This window comes from Haliotis rubra, unplaced genomic scaffold (genome assembly GCF_003918875.1).
Source record: "Haliotis rubra isolate DU_JTF1 unplaced genomic scaffold, ASM391887v1 Scf1222, whole genome shotgun sequence".
NCBI lineage: Eukaryota > Metazoa > Mollusca > Gastropoda > Lepetellida > Haliotidae > Haliotis > Haliotis rubra.
This window is the reverse complement of record NW_025765140.1, coordinates 153,268-169,122: the sequence shown is the minus strand read 5'-3', so window position 1 is coordinate 169,122 and position 15,855 is coordinate 153,268. Positions and strand designations below refer to the sequence as shown.

The following is a 15,855-nucleotide window of genomic DNA, read 5'->3' as shown; positions in this document are numbered from 1 at the left end:
GTACAGGTTACTGGTGTATGGAGGGTACAGTGCACTGGTAGTGACGGGGGTACAGGTTACTGGTGTATGGGGTGTAGTGTGCACTGGTAGTGACGGGGGTACAGGTTACTGGTGTATGGGGCACAGTGCCCTGTGAGTGACGAGGTAGAGGTTACTCGTGTATGGAGGGTTACAGTGTACTGGGAGTGACAGGGTACAGGTTATAGGTGTACGGGGGTAACGTGCAGTGTTAGTGACGGAGAAACACTTTACTGACGTATGGAGGGTAGAGTGTAGTGGCAGTGACGGTGGTACAGGTTACTAGTGTCTAGCGGTGCACAAAGTACTGGTAGTGACGGGGCTACAAGTCCGGCATGGGACGAGAGGCGAATTGAACTCGTCTGTGAAGGGAGCGGTAGGAGCCGTTCGTATTTTTTTAACATTACAACATTACAATATTCTGTCCAAAGAAATCAAACTACTGTTTATTCAATGCAATTATGTAATACCCGAGATCTTGGGGGTTTTTTCCATCCCAACTCCACACGACTAAAACCAGCCTATTGTTTTGTGTGCCTCGAAACTGTACCCCCCTGGCCACACAATAATGGAATCGTCTGACCTACTTATTTTCTTCGAAGTAGACAGTTACGCAACAGTTTGAAATGGCGGACGAGCCAGAGTTTACATTTTGCGAAAGGTTGAAATTTGAAGTGACAGTGGACCAAACTTGACAGACTGTCGAATCTGAACCCTGCAGAATCGAAGAATAGATCCTTTCCTGATCAACCTACGACCTGTAACTGTTGATTTTTATGACCAGCCGATCATGATTTCACGTAATGCCTCCACCCCGGCATGCGACAAAAGAGTGACAGTGCTGCTGCTTAGTGTACATGCGACTAACTTGTGATTCCTTGGAACTTTGTTTTCATCGTTTGGGACTGGACTGTGTCCAAGCGTTTTTCAAAGTAGATGAACATAACAGTGACAACCTTGCGGGGAAGCACAAATGAGTGGCACAAATGTGGTGTTCCGCCAGACCGTTAGATATATCTTGCAAATGTCCCATTCTAAACGGAATTAAATATACCATTTACCAGGTATGTAAATGTTTACTAATGTTTTGCTGCATATTTTGTATAGTTCTGGTTGCGCATGAAACCTAGGCGGTCGCGTGTTTGAGGCGCTCTCGCTACCCAAGGATGACTATGCCTAAACACTGCTGAAAAACAGGCAATTGTATATGAACTAAACCTTACAGTTGGAAGGCAAAGTATTGAAGGTAAACTTCTTTTCAATTTCAAAACCGTGCGATAAAACAACTGAAATACACACGCCACGTGGGGATGTCTGACACAGCGAGAGCAACACGTGCTACAGCGAACATGGAAGAAATTGTCCAAAACTCAGAAACAAGGTTGGCTGCGCTAATTTCTAATTCCAAAACAGAACTTCAAGCTTCCATAGATTCCCTTAAAAGTGAAATTTCTGACATTAAACAAACAGTTAGTGGGGTGGAGCACGCGGTCTCACAACATGACGATGATTTGAACTCTCTCCGTAACGAGATAGCTGAACTCAAGAAAGAAAAGTCGATTCTTCAGAAACAAGTGACTCTAAAAGATATACATGACTGGAAAAGTAATCTATTGTTTTATGGAATTCCGGAAGAACCCCAGGAAGACACTGAGAAAACTTTGAGAAAGTTCATCACTAAATCGCTTAAGTTCAGTGAGGACCGAGCCGACACTATGTATTTTAAGATCGTGCATAGGTTACCAAAATCTGAATATCAACGCCAGAATAAGCCTTCTGCCCCACCGTCGATGATTGCTACCTTCATTCATATGTCCGACAGAGAAGCCGTATATGGAGCCAGAAAGCTGTTGAAAGGTACTAATTCTAGTATTCAGACCGACCTACCAGCTCTCATGAAGAAGCAACGAGCAATCCTTGGACGCCAAGCGACTACTATTCGGGAATCACAAAACCTCTGGACCAGAGTAAGGGTGTTAGGCACAGAGGTCATCTTGCAAACGAGAGATCCAACAAAACCTACGTCAACTTGGAAGAAATATGATTAAACTTTGAAAATCGCACAGTGACAGTCATCTAATATGAACTCCCAAGTCATGATGTAAACAAAGTTGACAGAAATGTTCTTTCCTACAACTTCTATTGACGATATAAACCACTTACACTCTAATATATAATCATATACGATTTCCCGCCAAAATATTTACGCGCCAAATAGAGCGTTTTGCGTTGATAAGATATTTTATTTTTTGTTTGACCTAAGTAATTGTTACATTTCTTGATTTTGAGTTTCAAACGTTTCAATTTCTTACAAATATAAACAGTTGGACTACAGGTATCTGCTACACGTGGACTTCGTGCAGATTTCACCGGCCTGGTATGAACACGTGGTCGGTCTTCTGTTCAGTTGGGATGACTGTTTGTGACTGTTTTTTGTGTTGCTTTTTCGTATATGGATTAATATGGATTAACTTCATGCAATATAAATGTAAGTATCATATTTAAGCACATTTTAAGTATACAATTGACGTTAAAGTTGTCATCCGTGGGTACTCCGACACAAGTACACTTCCACTCCGCCAAAGGAATATGGCATTTTATTTTATTGAAATTTTCTTGTTGCATATCTTTCTACTCTTCATTACATTTCAAACATGACGTTACCAGTAACAAAATGAAATTTGTTCTGTCAGATAACATTGTTTCTATGGAAAGTGTAAAACTTTGCTGCATCGCCAACTTTATGTTCCATTTTAACATACTATTATGGATACGATAAAAGTTACATCGTTAAACTGTAGAGGCTTAAATGACAAAGTTAAACGTAAGGAAATGTTCAGATTTTTAAAAAAGAAACGTTCTTCAATCTATTGTTTGCAGGATGTACATTTTACTGAAGACATGGAAAAACAGGTCACAGAAGATTGGGGGTGTCAGAATTGTTATTTTAGTTCTCATAAAGGTAATTCTAGAGGCGTAGCTATTTTATTTTCAAAACGACTAGACTATAAAATTGATAATGTGAAGAAAGATAATGAAGGCAACATTGTTGCCATAGAGATTACAATAGATAAATACAAACTAACTATAATCAATATATATGGTCCAAACGTTGACAGTCCAAACTTCTTCGATAAACTTGACACAATGATACATTCACTGAAAAGTGATCATGTAATTGTATGTGGAGACTGGAATGTAGTTCAAGATTATTCCATTGATACATATAACTACAAACATAATAATAATCCAAAGTCGAGAGAGAGAATACTAAAATTAAAAGACGAAATTGATCTTGTAGATCCATGGAGAGAAAGATTTCCTCATGAAAAAAATATATATACATGGCGGCAACCAACTCCACTGAAACAGGCTAGGCTTGACTATTTCTTGGTTTCTCACAACATGATTCCCTCCATAACAGATACGTCAATAGAGGCTAGTTTTAAATCGGATCACTCTCCTATATCAATTACCTTTTACTCTAAAATGAAATAGACCGTGGAAAAGGATTTTGGAAATTTAATAACTCCCTTTTTAGAGATCAAAAATATGTCACAATGGTTAAACGTATAATCTCAGAAACGTGTTCACAATATGAAAACACAGATACGAATGAAAATGAATTTACTATTGACGATCAGTTGTTCTTTGAAACATTATTGCTATTGATACGAGGAGAAACAATTAAATACTCATCATATAAGAAAAGAGAAAGACAGAAAGAGGAAAATAGTGTGACGAAACAGTTAGAAGAAATTACAGGTAAAATGGACCAAACAAGCGATCATGAAATTAAAACTGAATTAATGAAAGAACTTGATACTTTAAGTCATAGGTTGGAAGAAATAAATACGATAAAAACGTCTGGTATTATGATAAGATCTAAAGCGATATGGTCTGAACAGGGGGAAAAACCTTCTAAATATTTTCTTGGATTGGAATCACGAAACTTCCTCAATAAGTCAATTACTCGTTTAGAAAATGATAAAGGAGATGTTTTATCCAGCCGACATGAAATAGAAGATGAAGTAAAAAACTTCTACTCCAAATTATATAGAAAACAGGATATTAGCGATGTTAATCTCGACAATCTACTCAGACACTTTGATATCCCCAAATTAAGTGCAACTACATCATCAGCACTAGAAGGTGAATTGGAGTATGAAGAAGTACTTTCGGCTTTAAAATGTTTGAAAAATGATAAAAGTCCAGGACCAGATGGTTTTACCGCAGAGTTCTTGAAATTCTTTTGGATTGATTTAGGCAAATATTTAATCAAATCGTTGAACTTATCTTATAAAAAGGGAGAACTTTCTATATCTCTTAAAAGGGGACTCATCACATGCATTCCAAAAAGCAATAAATCAAAAATATATTTAAAGAATTGGCGACCAATTTCTTTGTTATCAATTTTCTATAAAGTTGCGTCTCTCACAATTTCCAGACGGATAAAAACAGTTCTTAATATACTGATCAATGAAGACCAGAAAGGTTTTATGTCTGGTAGGTATATTGGGGAAATTACTAGAATGATATATGACCTTATGGAATATACAGAAACGCATCAAATACCTGGTCTACTTTTACTTATAGATTTCGAAAAAGCATTTGACACTGTGGATTGGGCATTTATAGATAAAACGTTGTCATTTTTCAATTTTGGAACTTCTATTAGAAAATGGTTTAAAACTTTGTATGGAGGAATCGAATCAAATGTTTTAGTCAATGGATATGGTTCCGCTATGTTTAATATATCTAGAGGATGTCGCCAAGGCGACCCTCTCTCGCCATATATATTTATTCTATGTGCGGAAATACTTGCCATATTGATAAGAAATAATAAAAATATAAAAGGTATAAATATTGGTAATATAGAATATTTACTTCATCAGTTTGCTGATGACACAACCTGTACCTTAGATGGTTCTGAACATTGCCTTTTTGCAGTTTTAAATGTATTGGATATCTTTGCAAGATTCTCAGGACTAAAAATTAATATCGAAAAAACAAGGCTTATATGGATAGGATCAAAAAAAGCGCTCGAGAATGAAACTTTGTCCTCAAAAGAATCTAAACTGGGACCAAACGTCCTTTAACCTACTTGGTATAACATTTACGCTAGATACTGACGATATAGTCGAAGAGAATTACAAAGAAAAACTTAGAGCATGTGAAACACTAATGTATATCTGGTCCGCCCGTAACCTTACTCCGCTCGGTAGAAATGTAGTTCTAAAATCACTAATCATTCCAAAACTAAATCACCTCTTTGGCTCTATTCCTAATCCAAGAGATGATGTTATAAACGCATTTCAACGAAAATGTTACAGATTTATTTGGAACAGTAAACCTGATAAGATAAAAAGAAAACAGATAATTAGTGATAAAAAAGATGGAGGATTTAATATGCCCAACATAAAAGGTATTATACAATCGCAAAAATTGTCCATGCTAAGACGCTTTCTTTCACACTCTGCTAAATGGTGTAATCTTTTTATTTTGAATCTCCCAAAGATAGGTTATGGTAATATATTTGAGTATAGTTGTCAACATTTGAGAGATAAAATACTTCCTTTTATAAGAAATAATTACTACAAAGATGTCGTTTCAGCGTGGTGGGACTTTACATCTCAACTTGAATTAAACTCTGAAAAAGATAGTGATAATGAAATCCTTACTGAAAGTATATGGTATAATAAAAATATTATGGTAGAATGTAAAACGGTTTACTACAAAGAATGGTATGAACACGGGGTTCGCTGGATTAATGACTTGATTGATAATAATGGTAATTTCTTTCAATTTGAAACGTTTCTAAAACAATTTGACATAAAAACAAATTTTCTGAAATATCATGGTCTTATTTGCTCCGTTAAACAATATCTTCAAAGGATCAATACAGATTTAAAAACAATACAACGCAAACCAAACCCTGTTCTACCCCGATATATGCAACATCTCTGTAAGAATGTAAAAGGGACGCAATACTTGTACAAAACTCTAATTTCAGGTCTAGGTTTAAAAAACCAACATGCATCGAAATGGGAACTTAACATTTTATACGACGACATTATATCTAATGATTGGCCACTTTACAATACTATTCCCTTTAGATGTACGAAAGATACTAGATTACAATGGTTCCAATACAGACTTTTACACCATATCTTGCCAACAAACATTTTTTTAGAAAAGATAGGATATAAAGACACTAGTAATTGTAGTTTTTGCTCCGAAGATATAGAAACAACTATCCACTTATTCTGGTCTTGCAGCAAGGTAAACCATATATGGAAAAAACTTGAGAACTGGCTACATGCTAAAGCACAAATAAAACTCAAAATTGAAAAGAAACATGTAATGCTTGGTTACCCAAATAAAAACAATGATCCAATAAATATCATCTTAATTCTCTTCAAGGAACTAATTTTTCGAAATAAGTTTAACAACATTATGCCATCTTTTCAAGTTTTTCAACATAAACTGTTTGAATATTATATGTTAACAAAGTGTTCGTCAATAATTAGTTGTAATATCAATGCTTTCTACACGTTCTGGTCGTCATGCCATGATTTATTCTGCTAAAACTATTTGATTTTTCATCATGTATACTGGAATATCACTGTTATTTGTTTGTATAAAATATTGAAAAGTGCAACAAAATAAAAAACTATAAAAACAGAATGCCTTTTTCTCCAACATGTTTCGTTCCTTACTCTTCAGGGAGGTTGTAGCAGTTACAGTATGACGTCATTACATATATTGTGACGTCACAATAGGGACAACATTCTTGAGCGACAAGGCCACAGCTTGCAATGCTTTAGCATTGGTTTGAACTTATCTATGAAGTAGTGTTCTTTTAAAATTCGTTTGACTTTGTCCGAATTTTGAACTTGATAAAAAGGAAATGTAAATTTAATATCGTTTTCTTTCCCACAGACATCTAGATGTTCACTCAAAGGGATACATCGGGTTTCAGGACACTTTATTTGTTGTTTGTGGACACGAACTGTTCATAACAGCCTGTGCATGTTATGACATATGTTATGTGTTTGGAAGAACAGTCTTCTATACATACATACATACATACATATGTACCATACCATACCATACCATACCATACCATACCAGACCAGACCAGACCAGACCAGACCAGACCAGACCAGACCAGACCAGACCACACCAGACCACACCACACCACACCACACCACACCACACCACAACACTACACTACACTACACTACACTACACTACACTACACTACACTACACTACACTACATACATACATACATACATACATACATACATACATACATACATACATATTTCATAGAAATATTTTACCTATATTTATATATATCGAATTGATCTGTAATTAAAGCACTAACATTCAGTGAAAAACCTGTTTTTTATATTCGATAGTAAAAACAATTTTGAGAAGAGAAGACAGATTATCATTTAAAGGAGAATACGAACGAAAACAAAACTTTTGATATATTGTAAAGGATATTCTAAAAGTCACATTCCGTGATTAAAATTGAACAATAGTTTGTAAAATAGCAATAAAAACACAAAAACGTACTCGTTTTTCCGCCTATTACGGAAACACCTGACAGTTAATGAGCAGAGGTCGTATCACGTGACATGACGTCATAAGTGCCTGTTGCTGATGGCTTTCTCTTTGATTTTACCTCACAACTTAACAGTGTCCTGAAGCATGAAAAGATGTTCCTGATGTCATTTCTGAAATGGATGTTAGACCGTATCAATACGATCCGATTTTACATCTTGCAAAACAATCTTCCACTGAAGATGAAGAAGAATAATCAAGCGAAACGGAGACACCGCTTGAGGTCAAACTAAATTTAAAAAAAGACCATATCATTTAACAAGATTACTATTTGTCAGCAAAATGTCATACAGTCCAGCCAGCAAACTCACCCCTATGAATATATGACCAGTCACTAAGAATTATTTTTAAAAAAATGTGATTACAGTTCATTTTGTGTCAAATGGGTGACTGTAGTGTGTCTGGGATTTTAAAAATAAATAATTATGCTTCAGACGAGGGAAAATAAAAATTATCTGCTTCAAAAATTACACTGGAATTATTTTGTTGAAAAAAGTTAGGGTCCTAGTTCTCATTAATAACGTATCAAGTCTCGATACAAGATCCCAGCCTGGTCGAGCAGAGATAATATTCGCGACGCAGATAAGTTATTCCCCGAAAACTTGTGAATTATAAAATACTAGTCAGGGCAACGTATGTTTCCCCATTGTTTGGTTATGGAAATAGTTATGGTGCTCATCCATAGCTTTAGAATGACATCTTGTCAGCCAATGAGAATACAGAACAACTTTCGCGGCAAATAGCAAGTCTGATGCCGACGTGCGTAATTGGAAAAAATGGAAAAATGTGAAAGCAACAGGTACTTCATGTTTTTCCGTTGTATTCGGCAATGTTTCGAGTTGACTGCATCATTTAGGGCTCCAAACCGAAAAGAACGTTATAGCGAAACATTTTCAAGCTCATGTGAAATCACTTACTGATTTTGATAATATATATCTCATGTGTACCAGTCGAACTGCCCCAGCTACAAAATACCCCAACAAATTTTGTCATTCATTCTTATTTGTTCATATTTATTTATAATGATTGAATATATGCTGTAAATGCATAGTTTTTTATCAACTTATTATGATATTATGTCCTTCATATACAAGTTATTAGGAAGTAATATTTCTGATAAATGTTTCATTAGTAAACTCATAACTACTAGTATGTATATACTTATATATGAAGAACATAATATCAAAGTTGACAAAACTATGCATTTATGGCCTATGTTTATTCATTTTAAATAAATTTTGGCACTTTGACTACCCCACTGGGGCAATTTGACCAAATTTGCTGGGTCATTTTGTAGCGGGGGCAATTCGACTGGCAACCGGACTTGATTTAATGTATGTTAAAAATACCACTGACAGTAAGTTGTTACAGGGAATGATGGAGTATAAATGAATATCGTGGATACGTTTTCCTTCTTCAGCCTAGCTTGGGGATTTCCATACCCCATGCGTGCATGTCTCTTTCATATGCGTCCGACTCGGAATGATCGGCGCATTTCTCCTGCCGAAATCTGTCATTTCACTTGGAAAACGGAAGAAATGGTGGTTCTTGCCCATGTTCGATGATGCCGTGTATTCCCGGGCAACGCAATACACCATCGTACCATGTAAAAGAACCACAGAAACAACACGATTTGTACTACTGTAGCGCTTGGTCTTTGGCAATATGGTGGACTCCAGGCACATTTGACGTCACGAGCGGAAAGGTCACGTGGGTTCCAGCGAAATATGCATAATGGCCGAAGCTGAGATTTACAGAAACTGTTTTCGCGATTAAAACATAATTGCACATAATTTTCAATTGAAGATTTGGGAATATGTTTCTGATGACTTTATCTTTCACCCAGCAAATTATTGCAATTCCCTCGTATTCTCCTTTAAGCAACATGTCAGGCTGTCACCCATCCATCTTGAGGTTCCTGGACGTCTTGAGGGGAGAACACGCCTTCAATGACCAGGCGATCATACAGATGCTGTCAGGGATGACTGTTGCTCGACCCCGGAAGCAATACAGAGACTGCCAACAAAGACTACAAGCAATTGCGACTGACTACCCAAATAGAATGTGTGTGGATTATCTGTACAGTGTGGACGACAACATCCGGATGTAATGAGCTCACTTTAAGAAATGTGTTTTATACATGTGTACATGTAATGTAATTGGGCATTTAGTTGCTATTGCTCTATTGAATACAAATCTATTGTAACAGTGTCTGATCTTTAAAATGTGTCATGTTATATGAAAGAATATGTAGTTATTTTTGTTATGAATTACCATGTCAAATTCAATAAAGTTTGTTGAAGAAACATTCCTTTTTTATGTTTTGGGTGGCAATTGTCCGATGGTAATTATCCGGGTGGCAACTGTCTTTGACCTCCAGTTCAAGCTTCCACCTTTACATATACATGTACATCAGAAGCATTAAACTTCAGACAGACATTATAAACTCACACCTTAACATAGAAAGTCCTAGCTTACACCTTCACAAAGCTATCCCAAGCGTATGCCTTCACAAAGCCATCCCAAGCTTCATAAAGTCATCACAAACTTACACCTTCACGTAGCCACCCTAATGATTCATTCTCAGGACGTGGACAACCTGAAATTTTGCATTTGCAGGACGTGGACAAACGGTGTACCTTACATGTCGTGTGTTGTTTTTGTAAGGGATTAACTGGTCGGGAAGTGTTAAAATGTGACTTGTTACGGTTTCATGAACTCGGGTATGCATATGATTATTGTTTTCAGTGTTGATTGATTTCATAAAATATGTTTACTCCGATAGGTGAGTAAATTCACTGAAACGTTTAATCAGTGTCCACAAATTGTACTATATAATTCTGGCAAGATGAGGTAAATCATGCATCACTTCCGCTATGGCAAAAGTACAGTTAGATTACAAATTTCTTCCAACATCTCGAGGTGGAAGATACATCTGCGTGAATGGGCACACTTACAGAATCCTGAAGAGAAGACGAACTGACTGGTGTTCTTGGCAATGTACCATCAAGGATTGTAAATCAACTGTATCTAACATCAACGACATCCTCATCAAGCCGCAAAGTGCACACAACCACCCAGCTGTTCCTAATGAAATTGAGGTTTGTCGATAATAAAATAATAATAAAATACGCCGACCTGCAAGAAAGATGCAAGGCCAGCAGGAACAGATTGAACCGTGGGGACACCAGCGCCATTGTGTTTGCCTTATTTATTAAAATTACTTGTTTCGCTTCCGTATAATTTCACAATTTAGTATTGCCCGAAGTCTTGTAATCACAAACTTTGTCTTTTTTTCTGGCGTTAATTAGCTCAGTAACCCATTCGCACGAAGTGAACACTTTTTTTCTTGACTTCGTTTTTACACGACACATGGTGCCATGTCCCGGGAATACCCCATCCTAAGCAAACACCTTCAAAGCCATCCCCAGCTTACACAATACCGTGGAGATCCGGGTAAGAATTGGTCTTCAGTAACTCATGCTTGTGGCAAAAGGGATCGACAAGTGTCGACTATTAGGATCGGGTGGTCAGGCTTTCTGACTTGGTTGACGCATGCCATCGTATCCCAACTGCGTAGATCGATGCTCACGATGTTGATCACTGGATTGTCTGGCCTAGACTCGATTATTTACAGACTGCCGCCATACAGCTGGAACATTGCTGAGCGTTGCGTCAACCAACCAACCAACAAACCAAACAACCAACCAATATATCTCGAGACATGTTAACACAGTGGGTGACATTTGGCACACTGTTTGCGGCTTAGCTTATCAGTGACCTTGGTATGTAAACCCGACTCTTTTTGGGACACATAACGAAACTTTGTCATTTGCTTGTGAATTTCCCTTTTTCCATCAATTTCGATTCGGGAAAACACATATTAACGGATGTCAGTGTTCTCACCAATAGGTCACAGACTTCGCTGTACACGCAGCTGTCCATACACTGATTAAAGGAGAAATTAGACGCACAAGATGGAGTTTCTTTTCGGGAAATCGACAGACAGTTTGACACGTTTAATGCATGAGTGTACATTCGACATGGGCATATTGTCATGTATGTCACGTGACTGAAACTGCGCAGATCTCCATTACTAAAAGCACCTGCTGCGTATGGCGTAACTTGAGTAGACTTGAGCTGGTGACGAACTGCTACATGCACGGAAATATCGTCTGGTGAATGTAAGTACACTTTTAATGTATATTATTGATTATGTTTCTAAAACAACAACAATTGCAGCTTGTGTAAATTTGCATGGGAACGGTATGTGAAGGTTCGAGCTTTATTTGCTGTTGTATATGAAAACATACCTGAAACATTCCGTGACTTTCTTTCTTTTCGCATAGTTACACTGGATTTTTCATACCAATACCACGTTTTTAATCGTTGAATATAAGTTATTTTAAAAAGTATGGCTAATTCGGACTATAAACGCCTATGGCTGAAGGGATGGTGTAAACCCAGCTAGGGTCCATGCAGGTTGCAAAGGTATTGTATGTCCCGATGGTCCCTAGTATGTTGATCTACCTTAAGTTGTTGGCGATCTATAGCAACTTTTTGGTATTCTATTGTCTTTCATATGTAAGATACTTTAGATGTTCATACCAGTTTTACAATTATATCTGTGATATTCTAGTTATCTTTACTGTCCTTCGCCGACATGTTTTTTATAATGATTATTATGACATTATAACTTCAATAGTCACAATATGGCTGGAATATTGCCGATGTGACTTAAAATCTTAACTCGCTCACTCACTCACTCATAGTTACATTGCCGACAGTGAGTTCAGTTATTGAACATCAAAAACAGATGTTTCCACAATATTTGGTCTAACTGGGGAGCTACGTTTATGAACACACGCACGGTCTATCCATACAATGTTGTTTAGATGAACGCATAGTTCATCAATTCAGGAATTTCACTTTTGAGAATAACCACTACGACAAAGAAAGGCCATATGTACAGCTGTATATCTGCCTTCTAACAAACAAAGAGCTCCGCATGTGTTTACACACGGACATATGATTACAGGTACTGGATTACAGTTGAAATCTTTCTGACACTCGTTTAGAGGTGAGGTGAGGGTGAAATTGGGTTTAACGTCGTGCTTGAGAATATTTCGCTCATATGACGACGTGCATGCGAGTGTATGTGTATGTGCGGCTGCTTGTACTAGCCCAGACTTAAGCTGGTTTTATAGTACTAGCCCAGACTTAAGCTGGTTTTATAGTGCTAGCCCACGGAGATACCACGAAGCAGTGAAGCATGAATACCCCACTCAGACACATAATACTGACTCCGAGCCGACCACTCCTTGTTGTACCCATTAATGCCGAACGCCAGGCAGGGACCAACAAGTACCATATTTTAACGTCTTTTGGTATGACGCGGTCGGGGAGCGAACCCGCGACCTTCCCGCTCCGGGTGGACGCTCTAACCACTACACCACGGAGGCGGTTACACTCGTTTAGAACTTGACTCGGGAACACAAGGTGACTTCACACGAACCTGCTGAGATTGGCAGTTGCCCAACACTCGCCAAGGCGCATGGTACATGTACATGTTACTTGTGTGCACACAGCAGAAACATGAGTTGTGTCCCTTGCGAAAGGAGTTAGCACTGTGGTGAAGTTACTTAGAGTGCTCCTTGTTCAGGTGTTTTCAGATTACAATACATATTTGCTGGAGTCGACAGAAAGTGTAAACAGTTGACCAAATCTTAGCCGTGTGTTGCAACTACCTGTGTTGTTCAAACTGTCTGGCAATCATAGAAATACAATTCTGACTGTGATGCTGTTAATCAGTTTAATATTCAAAATGAATGTTTTCATCAACCAGTGCCCCTAAACGCAATTTTATAAAGACATCGTATTATTTCATATAATTGTTCTTGTTGTAATTGGGGCGGTGGGGTAGCCTAGTGGTTAAAGCGTTCGCTTGTCACACCGAAGACCCGGGTTCGAATCCCCACACGGGTACAATGTGTGAAGCCCTTTCTAGTGTCCCACGCCGTGATGTTGCTGGAATATTGCTAAAAGCGGCGCAAATCAAATTCAGTCAATCAGTCAGTCTTGTTGTTATTAATCATAATATTTTCATCGACCGCCTCCATGGTGTAGTGGTTAGAGCGTCCGCCCGGAGAGCGGAAGGTCGCCGGTTCGATCCCCGTCATACCAAAAGAAGTTAAAATATGGTACTTGATGGTCCCTGCCTGGCGCTCGGCATTAATGGGTACAACAAGGACTGGTCGGCTCGGAGTCAGAATGGTATACATGTGTGGATACGTGGAGCTAGACAGGTGGTGGTAGTAAAACCAGTGAGCGAATATATTATTTGTCTTGTCTTCAGGTCACCATTCCACAACAGGATTGCATGCAAGTTACTATAATTAGAAACAAAAACTGCATCAACAATGTCCATCAGGATACTCTATTCAGAAATCAGAAGACATCTACGCATTCACAAGGGATTTACAGCTGTACCAGTGAGATACTATGAAGATATTCCTAAAGCATATCGCCCATATGGGAAAACAGGTGACGGAAATTATGGATCAACACTCGGAAAACAAACTGTTCTACATGTCGAACCAGTGTGAGAAACGATTCTCAGATTGGCCAAAACCATTCCCTTTACTGACAAGGACTCGGTCTTCAACATTGCCGAATATGGTGCAGCTGATGGTTCTACTGCCATGGCCATTTTCGGTGAGTTGCTGGCAACTCTGAAAGATCATCATGGCCCCAACACCCAGTTCCAGGTTATTCATGAAGACTTGGAAATGAATGATTTCAATTCCCTCTTTAAACGTATGTCGGGAATCATCCCTGATCCACCGTCCTACCTCCTGAAAATGGACAATGTCTATGTTCTTGCTTCAGGGACAAACTTCTACAAGCAGTGTATACCTTCAAACTCAATGCATTTCATGATGTCAATGACGTCTGTCCATTGGTTGTCAAGGACCTCAACCACCTTCAAGAACGCGATTTACAAAGATGCCAAGAGTAGTACTGAGGAGACGGTTGCACTACACAAGCAAGCCGAGTTGGACTGGGAGACCTTTTTACTGAGAAGAAGTAGAGAACTGAAACGGGGAGGCTTACTTGTCGTAGGTATCTGCGCTGTGTTTGAGGACAGAAACACTGGAGAAAATAAATACACTATGTATTCCCTTGTGGGACTACTGAATGAGGTATGGAAGGAATACAGTGAATCTGGTAAAATCTCCAAAGAAGAGTTCGTCAATACAAACATATCCGCTTGTTACCGCACCATGAAGGAGATGAGAAAACCATTCGATAACAAAACGTCACCAGTTTCAAGGTCAGGATTAACCCTCTTGTCAGCTGAAGCTGTAGTGAACCCTGATGTATTTTACAACGACTGGAGAGAGAAGAAGGACAAAGAAGGAATTGATGATAGGGAGGAGTTTGCCAGGATGTACGTTTCCGCTCACAGGAACTGGAGCAACAGCACCTTCATGAATGGTCTCTCAGACTCCCGATCACTGGAGGAGAAGGAGCAGATAGTTGATGGGCTGTACGACGACGTGAAGAAACGTATTTCAAGGATGAACCCCGAAATATTCAAGGACGATGTGAAGTTTATATATCTCGTGATCAGAAAGGAATAGTCAGACCAGAAGAAATGACGTGGAGGAAATCTTAACGGGCAGACATACCTTTCTGATAGCAATGAAACATCAACTAATTTGGTGTGACAATAGACTAAGGGAACTATACTGAACCGCAAAAGAAACGCAAGTCAAAATCCAGATTTTGAAAAACTTTACTTTTGACAGATAATACATGAAAACAGGTACATAATAACAATCAACACTTATTGCATGATGATTGGGACATGTCAGTCAATGCATGGAAACATTGTTGGTTTACTTTGCATTGAAGACAAAATCGAAATTGACCCAACAAGTCAGTAGCGCGTATGTCCACCTCGTGCATTCACTACAGTTGTGCACCGCCTGAACATGGAGTGAATCAGACGGTTGACAAAGGCCCTAGGGATTGCCGCACATGTCCGTATGATGGCTGCCTGGAGTTCTGCTGCAGTTGTCGGACGTGGTCGGACTTCATTCAGTCGTCTCTGCAGCTCGCCCCAAAAATGTTCGATCGGGTTTAAATCGGGACTGACAGCATGCCATGGCAGTAGTCGGATGTTATGCTGCTGGAAAAA

At 38.5% G+C, this 15,855-nt stretch overlaps 1 protein-coding gene across 1 annotated transcript; it reads left to right on the top strand.

The window, feature by feature from the left end:
• The first annotated feature begins 14,353 nt into the window (after positions 1-14,353).
• Positions 14,354-15,295, top strand: LOC124265968 (gibberellic acid methyltransferase 1-like). The gene has a single exon (XM_046700791.1). It carries the CDS (start codon positions 14,354-14,356, stop codon positions 15,293-15,295), a length of 942 nt encoding a protein of 313 aa, XP_046556747.1.
• Positions 15,296-15,855: the final 560 nt, after the last annotated feature.